At 34.1% G+C, this 27,555-nt stretch overlaps 1 protein-coding gene across 1 annotated transcript in view; it reads left to right on the top strand.

Moving 5' to 3' along the window:
• The window catches only part of Mthfd2l (methylenetetrahydrofolate dehydrogenase (NADP+ dependent) 2 like), a 102,511-nt gene that overhangs the window by 25,688 nt on the left and 49,268 nt on the right, over positions 1-27,555 (top strand). The window contains exons 4-6 of the mRNA XM_026408468.2: positions 8,131-8,283; positions 9,469-9,576; positions 24,507-24,599. Of these exons, the coding sequence (XP_026264253.2) occupies positions 8,131-8,283; positions 9,469-9,576; positions 24,507-24,599 (354 nt within the window). The remainder of the gene's footprint in view (positions 1-8,130; positions 8,284-9,468; positions 9,577-24,506; positions 24,600-27,555) is intronic.

Raw genomic sequence — 27,555 nt, 5'->3', positions numbered from 1 at the left:
AAATGAAAACCACAGGTTAGTATCCTTCATAAATATAGATGTAAGATATATTAACAAAAACTTAACAAATGAATCCAACAATATATAAATGGATCAATTATCATGATCAAATGCATTTTACTCCAGTAATGCAACATCATTTTAATATTTAGAAATAAAACAATGAATTTCATCATATGAACAAAGTAAAAATGAAAACAATCATATTGTCATCTCAATAGATACAGATAAATTATTTGATAAAAATCCATCATCAATTATCAGTAAAGGCTGACAAATAACTAATAATAGAAGAGAACTTCTTCAAGTGAATTAAAGGCATTTATGAAAATTCTGAAGCTATCATAATTATTGATTTTTGAAAGATAGAATATTTTTCTGCTACAGTCAGGAAGAAGTCAAGGATGTCTGCTTTCACCTCCACTTAACTTTGTACTGGAGAGTCTAACTAATGCAATAAGCCAAAAAAAATTAATAAAAGACAGATGACTTAATGTGTATGAAAAATAAATCAATGTCATTTACAAAAAATAAAAACAAATAAAAATTAAAAAAAAATTCCCCCAAACCTACTAGTACTAATAAGTGAGTTTGCAAGACTGGAGAATGTAATATTAGTATACAAAAATCAATGCCCCCATACTAGCATCAAGCAATCAGATACTGAATTTTAAAAAAATATGTAAAATAGCATTAAAATATGAAATCCTTAGACATAAACTTGACAAAGCATGGGGAAAACTTGTACATTAAAATTTAAAGGATGTCTAGAGAGAAACTAGGAACAGCCTAAAGTAATGAATCAAGACACCTTGTTTTACACTCAACATTAAGATGTCAGATTTCCTCTAATTGTTTGTAGATTCAAGACAAAACCAGTCAAAATATCCTAGTTTTTGTGGGACATTTTCTAACGGTGTAAATATACAATTAGAATACCAGAAGGAGAAGAGAGAACAGCCCAGAAGAAATATTTGAAGTAATAATGGCTGAAAGTGAAATGAGTGACAGAAACCAAACTCCAGAGAATGCCAAACAAAATAAAAGAATAAATACCAAAAGTGGCCCCAGCAGAGGAAAGATTCTCAACTCATGGCAGGATCAGGAAGCAGAGCCACAGGAAAGATGCACCCTTCCAGGGTATGCCCCCAGTGACCCACCTTCTGTAGCCACACCTCAGCTGCCACAGTAATCACCCAGCACATCAAAACTAGGATGGACTAAGTGGGTTACAGCTCTCACAATTCAATCATTTTACCTCTAAATATTCCTGAGAAACACAGGAATAAAAGGGGTACACCTTTTATCAAAACCATGATACCATGGAATGGGTGGCTTAACCAACAGAAATTATTCTCTCGCAGTTCTAGAGGCTGAAAGTCTGAGATCAGTCACAGATTTTATGAGCAAAAGGAAGACAAATTGAAGACAGCTCACCTGCTTGTGCAACGTTAAGAGCCACAGGATGGCAGCATCGAGCAAGCATTTTCCTTCCTTCCTTCCTTCCTTCCTTCCTTCCTTCCTTCCTTCCTTCCTTCCTTCCTTCCTTCCTTCCTCCCTCCCTCCCTCCCTCCCTCCTTCCTTCCCCACCCACCCGCTCTCTCTTCCTTTCTTTCAGAAAAGTTAATGATTTATACCCATCTCTGAGTAAATCACTGAGATAATTTGCATATTAGTGGGATTGGTTGGTCTTTGTAACCACTTAAGTCCCTTGCTGTTCATACCCAGGTGGAAACCATCCTAAGAGCTTTTTCAGTTGCTCAAATCTATAGAAGTGTGTGTGTGTGTGTGTGTGTGTGTGTGTGTGTGTGTTTGAGCAGTTGTATTGCAAACTTGTTATGCCGTCTAACTCGAGATGACTGATTTCTCAAAATATCTTCAAATTTAGGCATTTCTTAAACAGCAGTAGTTACTATTTTTCTTTTTAATATTATGTTTTTTTTTCTTTACCATGAAACTCTTTTCAGTTTTGAGTATATTTAGCTTGAAATGCTAACAAGGATTTACTAAAATCACAAGTCCCTATTTATATGGTAGCTCTCTGAGCCTCTTTATTTATCAGGTCAACAAATATTTACCTAGAATCCAATCTATATAACTCTGTGGGAGGCACTAGGGGAAAGATATAGTTAGGAAACAATTTGAGACTAACTCATTGTCCTTAAAATATTCGCATGCAAGATCTCCAAAATGTAACATTTTGTTTTTCTTTTCTCTTGTGGGTTTACAAAGAGCTCATTATCTAAATCTTTTCCTCTATAGAATGTACATAGCTTTGAAAGTAGTACTGTGCACTTGACAGAATTTACTATATTGGGCTGGGGATATAGCTCAGTTGGTAGAGTGCTTCCCTTGAATGCACAAGGCTCTGGGTTAAATCCCCAGCACCACAAAAAAAAAATTAAAATAAAATAAAATGAAGAAGAAGAAGAAGAAGAGGAAGAGGAAGAAGAAGAGGAGGAGGAGGAGGAGGAGGAGGAGGAAGAGGAAGAGGAAGAGGAAGAAGAAGAAGAAGAAGAAGAAGAAGAAGAAGAAGAAGAAGAAGAAGAAGAAGAAGAAGAAGAAGGAGTCATTAAACAAGGACAGGGTAGGGACGAAGAGCTTGAGAAGAATATTTACAGTAAACAGGGATGAGAGGTGGGAGGGAAAGGGAGTGAGAAGGGAAATTGCATGGAAATGGAAGGCGATCCTCAGGGTTATACAAAATGTCATATAAGAGGTAAGGAGGGGTAAGTCAAGAGAATACAAATGGAAGACATGATTTACAGTAGAAGGGGTAGAGAGAGAAAAGGGGAGGGGAGGGGAGGGGAGGGGAGGGGAGGGGGGATAGTAGAGAATAGGACAGACAGCAGAATACATCAGACACTAGAAAGGCAATATGTCAATCAATGGAAGGGTAACTGATGTGATACAGCAATTTGTATACGGGTTAAAAGCGGGAGTTCATAATCCACTTGAATCAAACCGTGTAATATGATGTATTAAGAACTATGTAATGTTATGAACGACCAATAAAAAAAAAAGAAAAAAAAAGAAAAAAAAGAAGAAGAAGAAGAAGAAGAAGAAGAAGAAGAAGAAAAAGAAGAAGAAGAAGAAGAAGAATTTTCTATGTAAAGTTATTAGAGTGCCTAGGAAACAAAGGGCTTAATAAACCAAAGTGTTTTCAACATAGTTTTAGAAGAATAAGGCAATTTTAGGATCTCCATATCCGAACACCTCATCCAAGAGAATCATATAGGGCACAGGTTAACAACTTTAGCAAAATGTGTAAGTTCCAACCCCAGTAATTTTTTTAAAATAGCCTGTGAAGTAAGCCTGTCTGGAATCTTACTGGGCATTTTCTGTGGCTGTAGGAGAGGGAGGCTGAGGAAGGGTGGAGAGCCAGATGCACCCTTTCTGGCCTAGAGAACACCTCCCACTCCACCTCCATGCTGCTGCACAATATTTTCAACTTGGGAGGTGGAGTAGCCCAGTGAGGTTAGAGTCATTTCCCATTCCTTTTCTGTTTGTCTACCCCTCAATGATGAAACAACTACTAAATGATATTGGGCAAGTGGTAGGCACTAGATAAGTATTTTCTGTCTTGAAATCTTGATATAGAAGCCAGGAGAATATTAATCAGTTTGAGAACACTGAATTAGCTTGAGAACATTGAATTCTATCTCTCATTTACTTCTAGAAAATAATCCATTAAGATACTGTAGTTAAATAGTTTGATTAGACAAACTGTTTTAATTTATAAACATTTATTCCATTAGAATAAATTTCAGAGGGCAAGAATTTTGTCTGTTGGCTCACTTATTATCCTATGCCCTGGGCATGGAAGATACTCAGTAAATATTTGTTGAGTGAATAAATGAGTGAATTCTCAAAGACTTTATATACACTCTAAGAGTATGGACTTTATTAGCATAAAATTTTGCCTGAAATTTTTGATTTTTCAAGTACTGAAAGATAGAAGTAAAAGGAAAAAACAAAAAACACAAGTCATTCACCTTAAATTTATATTGTAGAATATAACAGTGCAGATGTCTAAAAAGATTATATAGGGCTGTGGTTGTGGCTCAGTGGTAGAGCACTTGCCTAGCATGCGTGAGGAGGCAACTGGGTTCGATTCTCAGCACCACATGAAAATAAATGAATAAAATAAAAGTCTGTCAACATCTAAAAAATATTTTTTAGAAAGATTATATAGGGTCAATAAATCAAGATTCTATGACCACCCCCTGCCCCTGTGTTTTTTTTTTAAATATTTTTACAACAAGGATGTCAAAGTATATAGAAGGATCACACAACTTTTCCTCCTGGTAGTCTCTTCTAATTGTTCCCAGTTATCCACCAGTATTTTCTTAGTTTTTTTATTTGTAAAGTAGAGATAATAATAGTCACTTATTCAGGAAATATTTATTGAGTACCCCTGTTTTCCAGGCACTGTTCTTTGTGGTAGGAATATATCAGACAAATATTTCTTCCCTTGTGAATATGTAGTAGGACAGATAAAAATAAACATCATAAATGAGCAACTACATTTTTTAGAAGTTATTATATTGTGGGAAAAAAGACAATATATTGTGGTGAAAGGGATAAGGGTGTTGGGGAATGGTTGTATTTGTATCTCCCTTTCTAACATTTTATTATAAAAAATTTTAAGCATACAGAAAAATTTAAAAAATAGTATAATGAATACCTATATACCCTCAACCTAGATTCTATAGTTGTTAAAATTTTGCTGTTTCCTTTGTCAAATATGTATCCATCTATTAACCCCTCAAACATCTTATTTTTAAAGCATTTAAAGTTAAGAACATACTAATATACCACAAAACTTCAGTATGTACATTATTAACTATATTCAACATTAAGATTTTTATGTGAAATTATGTATATTGAAATGCACACTAGTAAGTTTACTTTTGCACATATTTTGAAAAATATAAACTCGTACTTAACTTAAACTCTTATGTAACTATCAAAATGTAGAACATTTTCATTAAATGAGAGAGTATTCTCATGCCACTTCCTACTCATTCCCTCTTCCTACCTTTCATCCTCACCCTAAGGTAACTAGTAATCTTATATTTCCACATGTTTACTGTCCATTTGGATATCTTTATTTCCTGTTTAAATATTTAGCTCATTTTAAGAAATTAAGATACTTGTCTTTTAATTATTGAGCTTTTGAAGTTTTTATGTATATCTAAATACAAATTCTTTGTCAGATACATATTTTGTAAATATTTCTCACAGTCCTGTTTTCTTAACAGTAAAACCTTAAAATCTTTTGATAAAATAAAAATTTTAATTTCCTAAAGTCTAATTGATTACTTCTTTCATTTATGCTTAAGCATTTTATATTCTAAAAAGTTTTTGCAATTGGAAATAGTGCATTGAAGGCACTTTCTCATGTGATATCTGTTAAATGTCATTTACAATTTATGTAGTCTTATGCAGAATTTTCCTTTCTATCTTTGGAGACTGATAAATAAAATTTCTTCCTTGCTTACAAAAAGGAAACATTTGAATGAAGGTAATAGTTTAGCTAAGGTGACAAGACAGTTTTTGATTGTTTTTAGGAAAAAAAAAAACCTTCCATGACAGAAGGCTGTAGCCAAGGTGGGAAAATGCCTAACTTTTTTGAGGAAGAACAAGGAGACCAGTGTGATGCTAATTGAGAAAAGAGTAGTTAGTGATGAGATCAGATAGATGATTGGGGTTTGGAGTAGTAGAGATCAGGAGTGTCCTGTTTACCAATGTAAGGTTATAAAATTGCTTCTGAGAACCAAAAGTGTTTTTATAAATACTGTGACAAAACTGGTATTAGTGAATCTTCTAATCATATGTCCTAAGGGTGACTTCAGGTAAGTCATTCAAATGAATTGGATTTCTTAATTTTTCTGATCTTAATCTTTTTTCCTCTATTCATATGAAATCCTTCCTTTTAGACTAAATAACCTTAGCTAAATGAATCCTGTCTCATACCATTTGAATGTCCACACATCTGTCTTTTAAAACTACTAACACTTAAGTAGCTCAAGACAAAATTGTTATGGAATAATGACCTAAGGTATGAGCTGAGTAGAAGTTAAGTAAGTATATAAGAGGACTTTGCTCTCATAAAGATAGTTTGTTAAATTTGAGTCATAAACATTAATTTTTAATGTAATATATTCAGAACCTACTTTTGTGGGTGGTATAAAGCAAAAATCCCTTTTGTTCACGTGGGAATTTCCCTAATTCTGTTTATTAAATAACACATTCTTTATCAGTGGCCCAAAGATTTTTAAAAACGAAGTACAAGAGGTACACAAAGGGTAGGGTATAACTCAGGGGTAGAACATGTGCTTAGCATACCCAAGACCCTGAGCTGGATGTCCAGGACTAAAAAAACCAAAAACCAAAAACCAAAAACAACCCAACAATAACAACAAAAATGCAAAACAACAAACAAATAAACAATACCAAGAAAGGAAGGGAAGGAGGCAGGATTGAGGAAGAAATGAAGGAAGGACATAGAGGGCAGGTCTTTTCAGTGTTCTTTAAGTGAATGGGCAGCACAGAGCTGTAGATGCTAAAAGTCAATGTAGCTCAGGTTTATTGGTGAAATAGCTCTTAAAATCTAAAGAAGAGCCCTTTTTGAGTTCTTTTAATAAATGGATCAGCTCATACATATATCATACATATATTAGTAGAGTTTTCACTAATTAACTAACTTGGGCCCTTATTAGAAAATGAGAATTTCAAATATAATTGTTTTTCTTTTCATTTATAAAGCCTTTGAATTATTGCAAAAATATCTATATCATGAAACTTCTGCATGACTAAAAAAAGACTCATCACCATCTTCATAATCATCATCATCTTCCAGATTTTAGAAAAATGGAACCATGATTTTTGTCCTCAAATAGTAAATTAAACATGTAATTATTTAAAGTTTTGCTAGAATCTGTAATGATCTTCTAGCTTTAGAGAAAATAGATGAGGTTTACCTTGCTCATTATAGAATGAGTGAAGTTATGAAAAATGAAAAACTATTGATGAGAGAGACATTCCAAAGTGTTTCTATTTGAAAGTGATTAAAGTGTCTACTTTTATGTTTAATGGAGTTTCATAGCTTGATGATGGTAAATTGGATATATTTAAAGTAAGGTGGCAGTTGTCATCTTTAGAATACAAAGATGTCAGAAACAAAACATAATTCTTTAAAAACAGTTGGACAGTTGGGACTTGTGCTTTTAGGATATATATATATATATATATATATATATATATATATATATATGAAAAAGAAGAAGAAACATGTCTAGATAGAGCTTTTTCCTAGTATGTATGATGTCCTGGGTTTGATTCTCCAGAAAGCACATGCGAGTGCGCGCGCGCGTGCGCACACACACACACACACACACACACACACACACACTGTATAAATGGCATTCATTTTGTAATGGACAAAGAAGTATTTACGTACCAAATATGTTAGGCACATGAGTTAATTATTGAGATAAAGGTAAACTAAATGATTCTTCATAAAATAGTAAGAACCTATTTTATGTCAATACTTTTTTAAATGAGATGATTGGTATGCCATATATCAGTTGATTAGTTCATTATTCAGGTTGTGTTCTTTTCCTTATGCTTAGCAAACCATAGTGATATTTTAGATTTGAATGTGTTAATTAATGCTTTATGGAAAGTGTGTATTGGACATTTGCTTTTTCCTTATGTAACTTAAGAGGAAACTTGAATTAATCATGTGATGGCTATTTTTAACACAATAATAAAGCCCCTTTAATCTGCAGTGCTCAAAGTATTGAATAGAAACCTATTAACAGAAATGTTTTGTATTAGAGTAAAGTGGGTTTAAATACTCTTAATATGCAAACTTTTTGAGGCAAAGACTCATCAGTCCAGCCACTTCTGACCCTATAATAGCACATACTCTAAGAGTCATTAATAACAGCTATTAGTCAAGACCCCCTTGGCTTGATTTTTGATGGCAAGGAAAGAGTAAAGGTGTTGCATCTTTTCTGGAACTGAACCATAGTGATGTGACTGTTGGTCCCTATATTTCACATTTCATATTTCCACATAAACAGCAATTTTAAAATGAGACCAATTTTATTTATTTTTCAGATCATGTGGATGAGCGAACAATATGCAATGGAATTTCCCCAGAAAAAGACGTGGATGGATTTCATATTATCAATATTGGAAGACTGTGCCTTGATCAGCATTCTCTCATACCTGCCACTGCTGGTGCTGTTTGGGAAATAATTAAAAGAACAGGTTGGTAACTTGGGGTCTGATGGACAGAGGTATTAGGTCCTGAAATGAGCATTTGCAGATTGCCTTGATAGAATTACCTTAACCCTGCAAAGTGACAGAAATAATAAGCCACAAAACTTCAGTCTGTAGATAGGTATAAGATTATAGAAGTCAAAGACCAAATCCAAAATGAAATTGAATGAAGTCCACGTGCCAGGTTATGGGCACTGCAGTTGTAACATATAGGGAGTAAATTTTCCAAATTGTAGTTTATTTCCCTACTTTTAAACTATAAATTTCATGCATTTGGATGAAAACTTTTTCAAAATGAGTTATATTTTCCATTAATAAACTAACATGTTGTTCTTATAGAAGCCATGTCTATTGACCTAAGATTTCACTGTAAACATTTGTTCTTCTACTATGCCATATACAGTCTTGCTCTCACAGACTGCCTGGGAGTGTAGAGATATTTACCTCTATGTTAATTGACCTCAAATTGCTTTGTGTGTTGATGATTTTCCTGCTGCCACCACTATCACCTCCCTATCTGGCAGCATCTTCTCTATTCTAATCTGCTGTTTTCTGAGACAAAATCTCCAAGAGAAAGCAGATCCTAGAATCATACTCTGAAATAATTATACTTAGAAAACCCTAAGTTTCAACTTCTTTATTTTACTTATGAAGAAACTGAGCCCCAAAGAGGTAGAGTATATGAATTTTCAGGCTTTATCTTTTTCATCTTTCTAAGATGGAAAGTTTGGTGCTTCTTTTGTATGGAATGAAGTACATTAGCACTGTGCAAAATCCTTTTTTTTTTCACTTACTTTATTCCAGCTTTGCTCAAAATTTGATTGCCAGTGAAGCTTGATATTGTTGTACTTGGTTTATTTTGTAATTAGTAGTTAATGTATTTTAAGGCTTTGCACTTCTAACTTCGAGTGAATCTCAATGTTTAAAATTAATTTGATGGCAACTTGAGGATGTTTGTGGTTTTTAAATGAGGACATAATCAAAGGGAAAGTGACAAATCCAAGAAGCATAAAAATAAATATTTATAAATAATTGAATGTGGGCATGTTAGAAACAAGCTTCGTAAATCCAAATTTAATTAGAACTTTTTAAAGAATGTTTCAGTTGAGTGTTCTGATGCTTAATTTTTTCTTGTTGTTGATTCTGTATTTAAACCAAACTCTGTATTTTAAGGAATTGAAACATTTGGGAAAAATGTGGTTGTTGCTGGAAGATCCAAGAATGTAGGCATGCCTATTGCCATGCTTTTGCACACTGATGGAGAGCATGAACGGCCAGGAGGTAGGTAGGACCTTGCAGATTCCATATATTCTTAGATTTTCTTTCATCTTCCATCATCAAGTAAAAATTTAACAATTTGACTTCACATACTTGTGGACATTTGCAATTAAAGGTTTCCTTTATTCCTTATCTAATGGTATGAAAGCCTTGAAAGTGATTAAAGAATTGCTGAAAATATGTGGCCCTGTTGTTTCTTTTTTTTCCCTCTTTTCTTTTGACTGTATACTTTCTTTAAGTCATTATAGTCATCAAGAAAGGCTGAAAAGTCACAAGATACTTAAAAATCACATGCCTCAGAAAATTATCAGAACCTTGGAAAGTTGGATGTAGATTTCCTAAAATGGCAAGGTCTTAGTACTTTACAAATAAGCTAGTTACCTCACTTTATAGACAAGGAAGCTGAGTCTTAGGGTTAACTGATTATCTAGAACAGACAAATAGCCATTAAATTGTGAGTAGTGATACCCCAAGTCTCTAAGAAAGCCCAGGCAAAATGTGATGGTGTTTGAGAGCATGGGGGCTACATTCTTTAGGTGCCTGTCATCACACCATCATCCCAGGACCTTGTTTATTTAAATATCCTGATAGCTGTGATAGCTGAGCAGCTCCGCAGGAATGAGGATGGGGATAGGGTGAGAAAGAAGTTTAGCAAAAGGGTAAGAGGGCATTGTTCATGGTTGCCTGAGTCAGTGTTGTGGGCAGAAAACAAAAGGTTACTCATCCCATTGCTTTCTGTTAAATTCTGTATCTTGTTCTAACATGGATAAAAAACTAATTTCATATTCTTAATAGAAGTAGTTATTGGTCTGTATTTGTCAAGAAATTTTCAATACTTCCTTTACTGCTTATTTTCTTAAATCTTTTTTCCTAGTCTTTGATGTAGTAAGTACTTCATTGGTTTAATTCCAAAAATACCAGGGGATTTTCTTGGTTTTCTAATATTAAATCAGAGTGAGAGAGACAACATGCTTATGTACAACATACATATTACTATATATAGGTATATACATTTCTTAACATTATAAACCTTAGTGAATTTTAGTTTCTTGATATTAAAATTTTGTGATACTTATTTTAGGATCTGGGCTGACATATCTGAAAATATTTTTCATAATATATGAAAAATATTTCATATTTAAAATATGAAGCCAATGAAAAAATAAACCCAATGTTAATGTATTTAAATTGATGAATGATGAAGATTTGAATATTATTTTCCCTTTCTGGGCTAAGGATTTAAATATTGTCAGAAGTCACTATGTGTGTATAGACATTGTAAGTTAGGGTTGGGAGCTTTTAAAAGCAGGGAGCTTTTAAAAGACTTAGTTTTGAAGAGCTCTCTGAAAGACCACATGTGATAGTACAACAGTTTTCATGATGCTCATGTACAAGGCTACTTTCGTAGCCTCACTGTTCACTTCTATCTTATTTCATTATGGCTTCCCTATCTCTTAGGTATAATAATTATATTGATTCAGTTTGCCTTCACGTAGTCATTTCTGAGTTAAGCAAGGTAAGATAATGAGGAATATTTAACTAGGTATACTACAATTTTGACTAAAAGCCAGTCAGTATGTTTTTCATTATTTTCAACATTTTGTTGTCTTTTCTAATCAATAACATAATAACCAACATTGTGTAGTTTCATGTTTTTCTCAGTACTTTTTTATGAACTATCTCATTTTTTTCAATAATTAGTATATATTAACGTTATTTACATCTTTGTAGCTAAAGGAAATGAGCTTTAGAGACTTAGTAGGACAAACCCAAGGCCCCAGGAGCAAATGGGGTTCAGAGTTGGGAGCTGGTGCTGATGTTATGGTTGGAAGGGAAGAACTGGAGTCAGACTCTTTTGTTGCCACGCTTGTGACCCTGGGCAAGTTATTTAATTGGTGTAGACCTCCTCTTTTTCATCTATAAAATGCAAATAATGTTATCATCCATTTCACTTGGTTATTGTGAAAATTAAATGAGAAAAAAATTAAATGAGATATAAATGTTAAGTGCTAATAATAGTGCCTAATACACAGTAAGTTAAGTTGCTACAAGTAGCTGTGGCTGTAGCTATTGTTTCGATCATATGCTTAATAACCTGTTATGTTTCCAGCCATAAAGTGTAACATAACATGATCTGAGGTTAATGATATGTTTTTAACCTTTATTTGAAATTTTATTTTCTTTTTCTGCTAAGTTTTTTATTTGCTGTTTTTAGATCATATCTATTTTTTTGTAATAATTTGAATAAAAAGACTTTATAAAAGCCTACAAAGTATTTGATTAGAAATGTGACATTCTAATATGCCAAATAATACTTTTTACAGTGTGTACATTTTTATATAAACATCAGTGTATTACATGCTAATTTCTTGTTGAGTTTCAATTTGGAATTAGTTATTTGCCTACAAAATACCTGAGAAAATCAATTTACTCCTCTTTATTGCAATTTTAGACTAGTAATCCTACTGCATATAATTTTATTATATATGGATTATTTATAGGTACATACATGTGTAGTAAAAATAGCTATGTAAGTATGAGAAAGATAAGCATGAATTAATGGTAGTAATGAGCTCTGAAGAGTGAATTGTAGGATAAAAACATATTACTTTAAAAATATCTTATACATTGTGTAATGAAATATTCTCATTTGAAAACATATTAAAAATTGAATAAATGTGGATTTAGTTTTAGTGCTGGTTATAAACAGACAGTTAAACTTACCTTTATTATCATGGTACCTAAATGCCGTTATTGAAAGCAAAAATAAATGAAACAGGGAATAGACCTCAATGGATCAGCAAGCTTTCTTTATTAAGCAACAAAATGGCACATTTTCAGGGGAGAACATGGCAACTGGTTACAAGAAGGGTCTGATTTTTATAGGGTTTAAGTGAGACTTAATCACCATATCAGCATGGGTAGTGATACTTAACCATATAGACTTAATTATAGCAGAATATGTCAGGTGAGCAGTCAGGGAAATATTGTAGAAGGAGAAATTGTGAAAGTTCAGAGCCCATTGTTTCCTTGACTCCTCCGGACCCATTGTCCTCCTTTCTTCTTGGGAGTTGTTGTTCCCCCTTTTCCCTGGGGGTTGTTTTCCTTATCCTTCAGTTATAATTATAGAATCTAAAATATAACAAATATTACAAAAATGGTTTCCAAAACAGATATTTAATCTCATGAATATTTAATAGGACTGTGGTGACATATATTATTAATATGATGAATTGCTAAGAGCTGCTTACTGAAGATTTTGAATCTGTGGGAAAGTTAATATTTCAATGTCCCTGTCTGGTAGAGCAGTAATTATGTGCAGTGACTCCATGTGCATTGTTAACTAATGGAGATAATGAAGGAGGATTAACTCTGCAAATTCATATCTATAGAACTTGTTCTACTGACACGCACAAAGTTAAGCATTCAGCTCATGCTGTGTATTTCTTTGCCAGAAGAGATTCAAACTCTAATCATTCATTTTTGTCTGAAAGCCAAAGATAATTGCTGTAAAAGAAAAATGGCCAAACTATAATTTAGCTTGATTCATAAGTATCTACCAATGGCTAGCTTTTTTTTTTTTTTTTTTTTAAGTAAATACATGGACCTCAGATGTTTTGTGAAGAAAAACTTCTTTTAATTCTCCTGGGGCATGAAACATTTGAAATGAAGACGTTCTAAAATCTTGAAGTAAAAGAGTAGGGCAGACTGATACTCAACCCTCAGAGGAAGCAAGGACAGAGATTCCCTCCTGCTGAGGACAGGCTATTTACAGAAGGCTCTGTAGGGGATTGGGCATTTGAGCCATTACTTAGCTTAAAGACAGGAGGTGAGAGATGGTTCTTCTTCTCCTAGAACTGTGGTCTTGATGGTAGTGATGGGGCATGAAGGGACATGATATAAAAGTAGGGTAAATTTGGATATTCAGTGGTACAAAACAATATTTTTGTGGATGCCCATGGTAAAGGGAACTGATATAAAGTGATCAACAGTGGAAAGTCTCTTCTTAGCTCCACTAATTATTAGGCTGTTTGAATAGCTTTGTGACCATTAGTAGATCACTGTATATTCTTTTTTCTTTTTTTAAGAGAGAGAGAGAGAGAGAGAGAAAGAGGGAGAAAGAGAGAGAGAGAGAGAGAGAATCTTTTTTGTAGATGGACACAGCACAATGCCTTTATTTTTATGTGGTGCTGAGAATGGAACCCGGGTCCCGCCCATACTAGAGGACTGCTCTACCGCTGAGCCACAATCCCAGCCCAATCACGGTGTATTCTTGAGGCTTCTTTGTAGTGACCTACCCAGTTCACCTTTGAGAATGGAAACTGAATACCATTGCTTTAGCACATTGTCTGTTTTTAGCTTTACCATGAGAAAGGAAGAGAGAAACTTTGCAATGTCTTTAAAACAGTTTTTCTTCTTTCAAGATAACACAGTGCCCTAATGACCAAGGAATTATTGTCACCGGAGGAATTAAGATTTTATTTTGAATTCTTTTAGAGTAAGTTACTCTCTCTGTATTGTTAATGTTATGCATGCTATCTCCTGTGAATAAGTCCCTCTAAATGGTCACAAAATGGATTACATCGTCCTCCTTTAACTAAAAGGTTGTGGCATCAGTGCAGGAACACTTTTTTTTAAAGAGTATTTGCAAGACCAGCAAAGAAAGCACAACCTCTTATTTTGTTTAGAATCCTATAAGCCTGGTAATATGTATTTTTTCCCCAGTACTGGAGATTGACTCTAGGACTGCATACATGCTAGGCAAGCATTCTACTACTGAGTTACACCCCCAGCCCCTTTTTATTTGATCTTGAGACAAGGTCTTGATAAATTGCAGAGGCTGGCCTTGAACTTGTGATTCTCTTGGCTCAGCTTCTTGAGTAGCTGGAATTACAGTGTATACCACCATACCTGCTGTGAGATTTTTTATTTCACTCAGCTGATATTCATTCAGTACTTAATCTCTGTGAATCCCTGTGGGATACATCAGTGTAAAAAACTTTGTCCTCTATTTTCAGAAGCTGCCAGTTGGCCTCTTCAGGACTCATGCTTGGTAGGCATGTTTTCTCCATGTGCTGGCTCTGCATTGACATCCACTTTTACAGTTGTGCCTACCTTCTGTTGTGATTTCTGTATAGCAGGCCTTTTTCTTCAAGAATTCCACTATCTAAATGGAAAACCACATGAGTTTTTGCCCCCTGAATGCCTTTCCTTTGTGAGAATTGACTTCAGTTTTGAAAATGAATATTTTTGCCAGCCTAGGAGCATTATCCCCCACTGACAGAGGTAGTAGTAACTCAGTGGTGGATGCTTGAGGCACTGCAGTGTGATGCAAGTGGTATGTGTGATTAAGCTCTGCCCAGTCCCAGGCTGGGTCAACACTGTTAGGTTTCAAGAGAGGAGACAAGTAGGAACGCCTAGGAATGCAGAGTCACGCAAAATGATCACACCACGAGAACTGAAGCTCTTAGTCTTACTGCAGCAGAGTGAAGTGGGATGTTTGCTGCCTCTAAGGAAGGAAGCATTTGCAAACTGGGGCAGGGGTGGTGGCAGGCATTTTAGTCTCTGCTACTCCCATCCCAAGGTGAAAATTACTCTTAACAAGATATTGGAAATATTTTATTTTGTGATGCTTCCATGTTGATTAGACTTTACTAAATTACAACTTTGAGTCTGAGTAGTTGAATTAGTGGAAAAGTAATAATGATTATTCTAGGCTCATTATCTAAATTGAATAATAGGAGCACGTTTTTATTTTCAATGTTTCATAAATTTAGTTAGCTAGTATCTGGTAAACACTATACTTGGAAAATAGGTATTCTCATCAGAAAACTGGAACTATTACACTATTGAAATATTAAAACTTATTTAAAATATAAAGCAAAATCCCAAACTTTCTCTTTCCTTTTCATTTTCTCTATTACTTCAGAGTACTAGATATTTATTGTATTTCTAATGTCCATGAGCCTCATTGTTTAAGGGTATATACTCCACTTTCATCTACCTTTCTCTTGTCACTCTCTCCCCGTCTTATATTGAAATTTCATAAAAGTACAAACGCTATCAAACACACCATCTCTTTCATACCTACTTGTGGTTACAGATCCTGTTCCCTTTGCATGGAATCCCATTTCCCATCACACATTTCCTTTCTTCCCACCTCTCACCATTTCTTCAGATGCAGTTCAAATCTAACTTTCATGCTTTGGGTATGGTACCATCACGACACTTATCATATAGCATATTGATTATCTTACCTGTTCACTTCTCATATACACATAGTAAATGTAAACTTCTTGACAAATGTTTTTTACAGGCTTTTTGTATTGCTGAAATTTACTGTGGGGCTTCATGTATAATAATGGATTGAGTCAATCAGTCAATAAAATTCTGTTCTGCTTCCTATGTGCCAAATACCATGCCAGCATTGAAGAAAATAAGACCACAGATTAGGGTTTAAAATATGACACTTTGTTTATTGAAAAAAAAATCTCAGTATGCAGATAGGAAGGGAAGGAGGGCAGTTGCTAGATGCCCACCACCTACAAGTTTTTCATATTTAGAATTAATAGACCTTTGTATAAAAGTTTTACTTAAAACACCCCTTCATCCAGAAGTCATCTTGTATTAAACAGGGAGGAAGTTGCCTCATGACCACCGGGAAGAGTAAAGGAGATCTCAGCAGACATGGCAGAGGAGGGGGAGCTGGCACTGATGACATTCTTGAAAGAGATCTCAGTGTTTTTCCAGTAAAACACTGAGGATCTGTTATTTTTTTTAGACTTCCCCCCACCCCAAGCTGTGAACTTGCAATGTTGTCTTCTTATACAGGGGATGATTTCTTTGTTGCTAAGTTTGGAGAAAACAGTTGTGAATAAATCAGATATGGCTCTGTCCTCTTGAGATTAAAATCAAGTAGGAAAGACAGTCATTAAACAATGAGGTATAAATGATTCACTAACTGTAATTGTGCAGACTACTTCAAAAGAGAAGTAGAGCTTTACATAAAAAGCTTAGGTGTTGGATGGAATGAATGAATTCTAATCACAATTACATATGAATATTATACTCTATTTTGAGATCTACCTATGTTATTATTGTAAAGGAATGCTTTTATTATAGGTTACCTGAGTCTGTACTTAAAACTAAAAATTTCAACCTCATGCACACATGGCAATATACAAAACAAATGCAAATGAGAACTAGTGAAGAAAAAGGGGAAGGAAGGACTGGAGCTATATAGAGCCAAAGATAAGACTTATACTAAAAATAAACACATCATTAAAACCCCATGGATATATTGCCACTATCAGGCACAGCTTTTTATATATTGGAGCTGAATATATGTTTGGTAAAGTATTTAATTGAGTCTAAATTACATATGCCATGGTTGGGTCACTAATTTTATCCTGAGAGCTCATTAGCAGGAAAAAATGACTAGTTACCTAAGTTAATATCTTTTGGATTAAAAATAAAACATATGCTAAGGAAAAAGAAAACATTTTTTTCTGATATTAAAACAAAAGTAATTTCTCCTATGTTTTTTATTAATTTTTAAATTTATTTTAATTAGTTATACATGACAGTAGAATGCATTTATGCACTGTGATATATCATACATAGATTGAATATAATTTCTCATTTTTATGAGTGTACATGTTGTAGAATCATATTGGTCATGCAGTCATATATATATATATATATATATATATATATATATATATTAATAATGACTATTTCATTCTATTATCTTTCCTATCCCCACATCCCCTCCTCTCCCCTACCTTCACTTCCTCCTACCTCATCTAAGATAATACTATTCTTCTCTAGTGTCCCTCTGTCCCCACCTTATTGTAAATTAGCATCTGCATATTAGAGAAAACATTCAGCCTTTTTTGGGGGGGATTTTTGCTTATTTTGCTTAGCATGATATTCTCCAGCTTCATCCATTTACTGGAAAATGCCATAATTTCACTCTTCTTTAAAGCTGAGTAATATTCCATTGAGTATATATACCACATTTTTAATCCATTCATCTATTGAAGGACACCTAGGTTGGTTCCATAGTTTTGCGATTGTGAATTGAGCTGCTATAAAAATTGATGTGGCTGCATTACTATAGTATGCTGATTTTAAGACCTTTGGATATCAACTGAGGAGTGGGATAGCTGGGTCAAATGGTGGTTCCATTCCAAGTTTTCTGAGGAATCTCCATACTGCTTTTCACAGTGGTTGCACCAATTTGCAGTCCATCCAGCAATGTATGAATGTACCTTTTCCCCAACATCTTTGCCAACATTTATTGTTGCCTGTATTCTTGATGATTGCCATTCTGACAGGAGTGAGATGAAATCTTAGTTTTGATTTACATTTCTCTAATTGCTAGAGATGTTGAACACTTTTTCATATATTTGTTCATCAGTTGTATTTCTTCTTCTGTGAAGTGTCTGTTCAATTCCTTAGCCCATTTATTGATTGGGTTATTTGTTTTGTTGGTGTTAAATTTTTTGAGTTCTTTATATATCCTAGAGATTAATGCTTTATAGGAGGTGCATGTGGTAAAGATTTTCTCCCAATCTGTAGGCTGTCTCCTCATATTATTGATTGTTTCCTTTGCTGAGAAAAAGCTTTTTAATTTGAATCCCATGTGTTCTTATAAACAGAAAATTATACAATGGATTGAGAAATATTCAAAACATGCTTTTTAATTTAACAAAATGGCCACTTTTATAGGGCTTTTAAAAATCATTGAAGCACAAATTAAGCTACCACTCACAAGTATTATTCTTGTTCCATTAGACATTTTTTCTCATTATTTTTTCCTGAGTCATTCCCCTTTTCTTAACTTCTCAAGCCCTACCTACCTCTGGAATCATCAGGGGGCCTTAAAAATATAGCTTCCTACACCCAAATACAATTAAATTAAATCAAAATATTTAAGAGTTGGACCTGAAGATCATTATTTTTTTAGAAAGTGCCGTAGAAGAATCTAACATGGTCAGAATTGAAAATGATTGCTCAAAATGTTGGAATGAGACCAGGAATTAACTTCATCCTTTTTAGCTATTCCCTAGGTGATCCTTTGCAGTCCCTTAGCTCTAAATACTATCTGTATTCTTCCTAATCATATAACTATCTACCCAGCAATCTTACTAGCATGGCTAATAAGCATTTCAAACTGACCATATACAAGCTTTCATTCTGAATTTTACTCCTCATAGTCTTCCCCATATAATATAGTTTGTATCTTAAGTGTATGTAGTAAAGATTTGCTTCCCAGGAGGCACTATTTGATGTGGTGGAGCCTATAGAAGGTGGGATATAGTGGAATATCTTTAGGTCATTGGGGCCATGCCCTCGAAGGGGATAGCAGGACCCCAGTCTCTTCCTCTTTCTAGTGGTTTTGTTCCACTACTCACTCCTGCCATGATATACGTCACCGGCCCAAATCAGTGGGACCAACTGATCATGGACAGAAATGTCTAAAACTGTTAGCCATAATAACCTTTTTCTCTTTTTAAGTTGATTATATCAGATATTTGTGATAGTAATGGAAAGCTGACTAACATACTATCTTAGTAACTGGCACTATCAATTCACCCTGTTGCTCAGTTCATTCTTCTCTCTTTCTCTGATACTCTGTCTGATCTACTAGTAAACTGTGTATAATATACCTGTGATATCACCACCTCTCCAGTTAATATCCTAGTCCAGACAACTACAATCTCTCACTTGGAACATTATAATATTTATGAAATAGTTTCCCTGCATCCACCCTTGTCCCATCTTCCACACAGTCAATTTTCTACATGGTAGGCCTCAAGCATCCATGGCTTCCCATAACACTGATAACAACATAACATAAATATAATCCAAGCTCTTTACCATGATGTCTTTCTCAGATGTAATAGATAATAATGTTTTGTGCCAACATTATGACTGATACTTCTAACATGGAACTTAGTGCATTGTATTATAATTCTATTTCCATATTTTCCTCCATGATAGTAGAGAATTATGTATCCTCAATGGTTAGCATGATTCTGGGATTCTTTTTTTCTTTCTTTTTTTTTTTTTTTAGTACCGAGGATTGAACTCAGGGGCACTCAAACACTGAGCCACATCCCAGCCCTATTTTATATTTTATTTAGAGACAGGGTCTCACTGAGTTGCTTGGGGCCTCACTAAGTTGCTGAGGCTGGATTTGAAGTGAGATCCTCCTGCTTTAGGTTTCCAAGCTGCTGGGATTACAGGCATGAACCACTGTGCCAGGGGATTCTGGGATTTTTTTCTTGATTATTGAATTAAAGAAGGTAGAAAAGGGCCTGGAAATGTCTTTAAAACCCGCTAATTTGTTGACTTTAACAAAAAAAGAATGATACTTAAAAATGAAGAAGATCATGTTATTTGTTCTAGCTTTGTTTCTTAATATAAACATTTTCCTCTAATTTGCATTCTACATTAAGCATCAACCAGTCTTTGCTAGGATGTGATTTTGCATAAATTTCAGGAGAGCTGATAGCCTAGAAAACTGCTCTGATGGCTCCCAGTAGGCAATTCTCGATTGACTGTGGATTTTATGCACTAACAAACATATCTTTCCTACTAGTTAATTACTGAGTTCTTGCAAAACTAAAGTTCCAAGAGAGACATTCTATTTTATTCTTCCTTAGTTTAAAAAAAAAAAACATGATGTAAAGCATGAGGCACAAAATAGTTGCTTAAAACTTTGCTTTATAATTTTTTTAAAAATCTAGATCTATGTTACAGAATGTTAGACCCCTGCATTATCATATATACAACACAGGGGTACAACTAAGAGTTGGAAAAAGTCATCTAAGGGTCAGAGATATGCATCATTCTATGGAGTAGCTGTTGCAACTTGTTAGTACTGATAACCCTAGGGAAAAACCTGAGGAGATAGAAAGGATTAGATGTAGCAAGCCAGAGGATTAGTTAAAGAAAGTCAATGGGGGATCAGAATGGGAAATAAGAATGACAAGAATTTTCACAATGACAAGTAAGACAGGTTAAATAAGAATATAGTTACTAGGGAAGCTAGGAGCCAAAATCAGGAATAGGTACCAAGGTGCTCACTGACAGGTTAAGAAAAGAAGAGCCTGAGTTGTTATTGGAACATATTACTTTTAAATTCTTTGGGTCATTTCTCTTTTGCTGACACCATCAGGTCTACCAAATAGCAGGCTCAAAGCTTTTCCCTTTCTATGGTTTGATTATCATTGTAGCCATGAATTCTAATCAATAAAATCTAAATGTGACTTTGATATGTTCCATGGACATTGCCAGCCCGACTCACTTAGGATAGATATTATTAATTATGTTATTTACATTTTCTACATTCTTGTCTTCCCTGAATTATGAAGGCTGAATTAAATTCAGCAAATACAATGTATTATATTTTTATCATCTGTAATTTTGACTTATGAATTCTACATATCTTTCTTTTGTTAATTACATATTTATTAGTGCTGTATTTTCTTTTGAATCTCCCACATGCTTTTTAATGTGTACCTCTTTGTCCTACTTAATATTGAAATTTTTCTTGCATGAAAGAGCATCATTCTTTTTGTACATGTCATTTTACCTGCTGTATTTGAACATATTTTGTTCTCAGCATTTCTGAATGCTGAGTAACTTTAAATGTGTCATATATAATATGATTTGTATTGTATACCATATTTTTTGTGAGTCAATTTGCAAATATTGTTCTTTTAAATAGATGAGTTAGAGAAATTTATATTTATTGCTATGACAAATATATGTGGCCATAATCATCACATTATTTTGTTTGTGGTTTTTATTTTTTACATTATTTTCTTTTCTATGTTTTTTTCTAATATTTAGAAAGGTTTTGGTTATCTCAATAATTATAACACTATACAGTGCACCATATAGTACTCTGTTTCTTTATATGGTATCTACTGATACTCATAAAATAAGTGATAATCTGATTCCATTTCTTTTTATGTGTTAACTGATGTTTGCCAATAAAAATTAACTTTCAAAGTATTTATACTTTTAAATATTTTAAAACTATCATTGGTTAGCTTTTTGAATATTTGTTGATTCCCATTATAGCATATTAAGCAATAACTTAAATTTCTTATCTTTTTCCTTCCAATTTTAATTCTGTTAATTGCATTATTCCTGCATAGTCAAAGCAAGTATCATTTACATTCACCTGTGTCTTAGTCTACCTTGTGCAGGCATAATAGAATACCACAGATTGGCTAATTTATAAAGAACAGAACTTTATTCCCTCACAGTTCAGGAGATGAGAAGTCCAGGATGAAGGTACTGGCATTTGGTGAGGGTCTTCTTGCTGTACCATGCCATTGCAGAAGGCAAAAGGGCAAGGAAGGGTCCAAGTGAGACAAAAGGGGGATGAACTCATCCTTTTGTAGTGAACCCACTTCCGCCAAAGGACATTAATCCATTCATATGGGCAGAGCCCTTATGACCTGCACACCTCTTGAAGGTGCCACCTCTTAATATTGCTACAATGGCAATTAAATTTCAACATGAGCTTGGTAGGAGGTAAACATTCAAACCAGAGTAGTTTGTCACTTTAGTTCTCACATAGTTTTAAACCTTAGTTATATAATGAAATATATTTAGAACTCTATGATAGTCTTTTGGCCAGTTTCCTCAAACTCATCTTAATTAATTTGAAGTATATATTTTAGCATGTTCCTGAGGAAAGATTTTGGTAAGCAGTATTCCCTGATTCTTTCATTTTCAGAATTGTTTGTTATTTTTTAATCTGAGAGCCAGATTTGTCTGGTCTAAAATTCTTGACTTCCAATGACTTCATGTGAATTTCTGTGGATATTGACCTATAATTTTTTGAAATTGAATGTTAAAATTGGAAATTTGGCCTGCTTACTCATAGGATTCTTTTTCTTCTCCTCCTCTTCTTCCTCCTCCTCCTCCTCTTCCTCCTCCTCTTCTTCTTCTTCTCTCCTTATCTTCCTCCTTTTCCTCCTCCCACCCTCCTCCTTCTTTTAAAATCTTTACAATCCAGGATCTTTACTATGTTGGTGTTGACAATTATAAGTCAATTTTGATTGATTCAAGTCTTTTTTTTCTCACTTTTTATTATCTTGAGTTCTAATTTTTAAAAATTTTGATATAGTGTTTGTTTATAATGTTCAAGTTTTCCATGACAGCATTTTTTGTTGAGTTTATTGATAAACTGGTAAATTCCTTACAATTTTTTTTCTTTTTGTTTTTTTCTTGATTCTGCCATTTTTTAAATATATGCTTTTATTTATTTTAAAATTTGCATATGGTAAAATTCGCTTCTTTTGGTATGCTGGTCTATTAATTTGTACAAGTGCCTATAATTATCTGCCAGATGACTATAATAGTTCCTATTTGAATCAGAATTGTTTCATCACTTTTCAAAATTCTGGGCTTTCCCTTATGTAGAGACTTCTATTGATGTTTCATCCAGTCCTTTTTATTATTCATAATTGAATGAGTTAAGATTTTTGTGGATCTGCTGTTTGCAGAATATTTCCACCATAGGTTGGGGAGGCAGCCTGTGGCCTCTCTGCTTTCATGACGCTCCCTATTGTAGTGGCTCCTCTATGTAACTTTTGTGATATAACACACTTTGAACTATACCTGATCCAAGAGGGCTCTTCTGATTTTATTTTTATTTTCTCTGCTGTAATTAAGAAAGATGGGCTTTTTTCCCCCCAGTTTGGATGTAAACCCTTCACTTCAATCAAGTATATTTTGATACTCATTTTCAAAGATCTGTTGTCACTCAGAATCCTGCATGTTTTTTTTTTTTGTTGTTGTTGTTGTTTGTTTTTGCTACTTCTATCCCTATGAGGTATCTAGTAAGTGCTGCTTTTGGTAACTCTTACATGTTTTTGGAGTCTGTGAAAATATGTTTCCTAATTTTTCTAGATATGGAGATAGTGCACTTTTGTTATGAACTATGTAGCATTTGCACAACTTCCAGGAAAAGGAAAATGAGACAGTGTCTCACATGGCCACACTCTCACTGGAAGTCCCTCTCAACGTCTCCACATCATCACTTTTTCCTCACTCCTCTTTCCTGGTTGACACTTTAAACCTTGGAATGCCTCAAGCTGCTTACCTCTCTTACTCACCCATAACTCCATTAAAGTTTTTATACAGAAGCTTCTTGTTATAGTCTAGACCTCTTCATTTTCTAAACACATAATGATTGGTAATCATGCTCATAATTAAAATACCTAAAATATTTTGCCTCCTCTAAGAACTCTTCCTTGATATGTCCTCATGGCAGAATTCATCTCTAATCTTATTTCCATAATGTGTTGTTCAGTTGTAGAATACTTATCTTGTTGTTTTCTGAATTTATTTATCTGTCATTAGAAAGCAAATGAATATCTCCTGTGCCAATCCATTAAACATTAAATATGGACTTTTCAAATTCTGGATTTTTAGGATTTATAGTTTTTCCATGACAATCAGAACTTATCTTCATTCAGCCTAATTTGATTTTTCTTTGCATCCATTTGAAATGGATATATATATATCTATTTATTTTTATTACTGAGGATTGAATTTAGGGACACTTGACCACTAAGCCACATCCATAGCCCTATTTTGTATTTTATTTATAGATAGGCAGGGTCTCACTGAGTTGCTTAGTGCCTCGCCATTGCTGAGGCTGGCTTCAGTGATCTTCATGCCTCAGCCTCCAAAGCCGCTAGGATTATGGCCCTGTACCACCGTGCCTGGTGAAAGGTGCAATATTTTGGTTCATCCAAATCTCCTTCTCTCACTGGATTTAGACATGTCAAAACAATATTTTCTATTCTTAGATAACATCCAAAATTCCTCTAGATTTAGAGCTTTCATAAAATTTGGAAAAGCACAATAATCATTAATGAAAACTCTCTGCATTGCAGGTGATGCAACTGTCACCATAGCTCACAGATACACTCCCAGAGAACAACTGAAGATCCACACTCAGCTGGCAGATATTATCATAGTAGCTGCGGGTAAGTCTCTAGTGACTTATTTGGTAGAATGTCATCAGCAGAGTAATTCCTGCTCTAATTGCAGCACATAGCCAATCCCAAAAAAACAAATGCCGAATGTTTTCTCTGATATAAGGAGGCTGATTCATAGTGGGGTAGGGAGCAGGAGCATGGGAGGAATAGACAAATTCTAGATAGGTCAGAGGGGTGGGAGGATAAGGGAGGAGGGAGGGGGTTAGCAAGGATGGTGGAATGTGATAGACATCATTAGCCAAAGTATGTATGTGAAGACACAAATTGGTGTGAACATACTTTATATGCAACCAGAGATATGAAAAATTGTTCTCCATATGTGTAATGCATTCTGCTACCATTTATTTTTTAAAAAATCAATTAGAAATTAAAATAAAATAGAATGAGGCTTCAAAAAATAAGCAATAATGACAATAAAAACAAAAACAAAAGAACAAAATCAGTGAAGATCAGTAATGTATTGTGGCTGAGGGGAAAAGTGAAAGAAAACTGTACTTTTAAGTTTGTCAATGAAAATAGAAGGTCCAGGTAAGAGGAAATGATAGACAACCACTATACTGCAATGGCCATATACACACTGAAGAACTCTTTTGCCATCTAAGACTTTAAAGGGGAAGTTGATGGACTAGACCATGTTCAAAAGAGCATCTGGATGTTGTTTCCACAAAGAATGGCCTAGGAAACTTGGTCCAATGAACTGTGAATGTTTGGTCTGGAAGAAAGAAAATATGACTTAGATACAGAGTTTTTGTTTTTTAAATATATAGGATAAAAAGACCCAAACACAAACCTTAATTATAATAAGAGCTGCTTTAAGTTGCCATTCTTGATATAGTGAATTTCCTCTCATTCCATTGATCAGGTAGACAAATAATATAAATATGATATCATAGAGAATTATTTGCTAGTGTTTTTAAAATAAACTTTTGTCCCATTTTGAATGTAAAGAGTATTCTATTCCTTTTTAAACATTAAATTGTAATAGATCAAATACCATAGCTAAAATCATACATGAACAGCTGTAATTATTATGAACATATGTTCTCTGGGAGAGGTATTACATTCACTCTTTATTCTTTACCTATGAAGGGACCATTGTCAAGAATGTCCATGTATTGTGTGTGGGGTTGTGCTAAGAATTTTAATGTTTTTTCCAATTCTAAGATTCTGTTATTTTATATTTGTGTATAAAATTTATGAAATATAATGTGTTTATATTTCTTTATCACAAAAATGTTTAAATTTTTGTTATTCTACAGGGTAAATTAGCAAGAAAGATATTTTGAAATTTAGAAAGGACTATAGTATACAGGTCTTATGTGTGACTAAGTCAACTATAACTCTTTAGAGATATTGTATTTTTCTAATTTTATTAAACATAAATACTTTTGAATAGCAAAGGGAATGTTAAATTCATTCATTCATTCAATAAACAATGAACACTTGCTATGAAGTAATTTTTATAAATTGTAGATATGCAGAAATGTATACAAATGACAAAATACCAGCCTTTGCAGAGCTTTTATGTGAGTGTGAGAGCAAATAAACAAACAATACAATATAATATCAGGTAGTGAGAAGTACAATAACAAATTGAGTGGATTTTTGCTTTAGACAAGGCTGTGTAAAGGAGAATTGATTCCTGAGAGGCAAGCATAGAAACAGAAAAGTCATTGCAATTTTACTTAATGGATCTAGAAATTTCCCTAATATGTTTTATATTTGAATATACCAAATGATTATACTCTTATTCTATCTTTACCCTTGCCATGTAGTATTTCTGCATTGAAGATGATAGTTATAATTTTTGCTTCAGCCAAGGCTTGAAGGATTGCTTTAATGGGGTACCATTTTAGGTTGATTAATTAGTGAAGATCTTTCTTAGGAGGTGATCTTTTGAATAGAGCCTTTGTCCTGGCCTTTCTCCATTTGCCTATCTGATCCAATTTTTCCCTTTCCCTACTTTGGCCTCAGGAGGCTGACTAATGAGGACTAATGTGTTTCTCAGCCACTGGCTCCTGGCAAGGCTTGGAACCTTTCAGAGATTCAAGGGAGGAGAAAAAGATCAGGCCAGGAAATGTTTCTCTCTTGTATTTCTACCTGCTTTCTAACACTTCCCCCATGTCCTGCAGGGGAACCTCTGGAAAGGGTTGTGGCTCTCAGTGGGCTGCAATAAATCAGTTCCTTCCACCTGCCCTTTCAGGCTTAGGGATGGTAAAGGCTTCCTCCTGTTTCTAATCTACAAGTGCCTTGACAGCTCATTTTTCTCTTAATCCTGAACATACCCCCTGTAAAATTCCTTTAGTAATTTCTCTCCATATAATGGTCTAAGGAGTAACCCATATCCTGCAGGGACACTGACTGATGCAGATTTATATGAGATGAAGAAATAAATCAAAGAAACATCTGGGAGAACATTCCTACCAGGGGAAGAACACATACAAGAGTCTTTAAAGAGTAGCATGCTTAGCATGTTCCAGAACACAGATATTTGAGAGTTGGTCACATTATTCTGATTTTTATTAAGCTAGTAAGTTATGAGAGAGACTCATAGGAAATGCTCTTAGGAAAGTAGCCAAGGTTTGTTCATGTGGGACCTTGAGGGCCAAGGTGAAGACTTTGATAGAAGCCAAGAGTGACAGAGAGTAGGAGATGAACAACTTGTGTTTTTAAAGGTCACCTAGGCTATGTAAAGGAGAATTGATTCCTGAGAGGCAATAATAGAAACAGAAAAGTTATTGCAATTTTACTTAATGGATCTAGAAATTTCCCTAATATGTTTTATATTTGAACATACCAAATGATTATACTCTTCTTCTGTCTTTACCCTTGCCATGTAATATTTCTGCATTGAAGATGATAGTTATAATTTTTGCTTTAGTCAAGGCTTGAAGGAGAGCTTTAATCACTTTGCTGCTGATCAGATATTGTTAATTTCTAGACT

This window comes from Urocitellus parryii, chromosome 10 (genome assembly GCF_045843805.1).
Source record: "Urocitellus parryii isolate mUroPar1 chromosome 10, mUroPar1.hap1, whole genome shotgun sequence".
Taxonomy (NCBI): Eukaryota; Metazoa; Chordata; class Mammalia; order Rodentia; family Sciuridae; genus Urocitellus; species Urocitellus parryii.
This window is presented reverse-complemented; position numbering and strand designations above follow the sequence as displayed.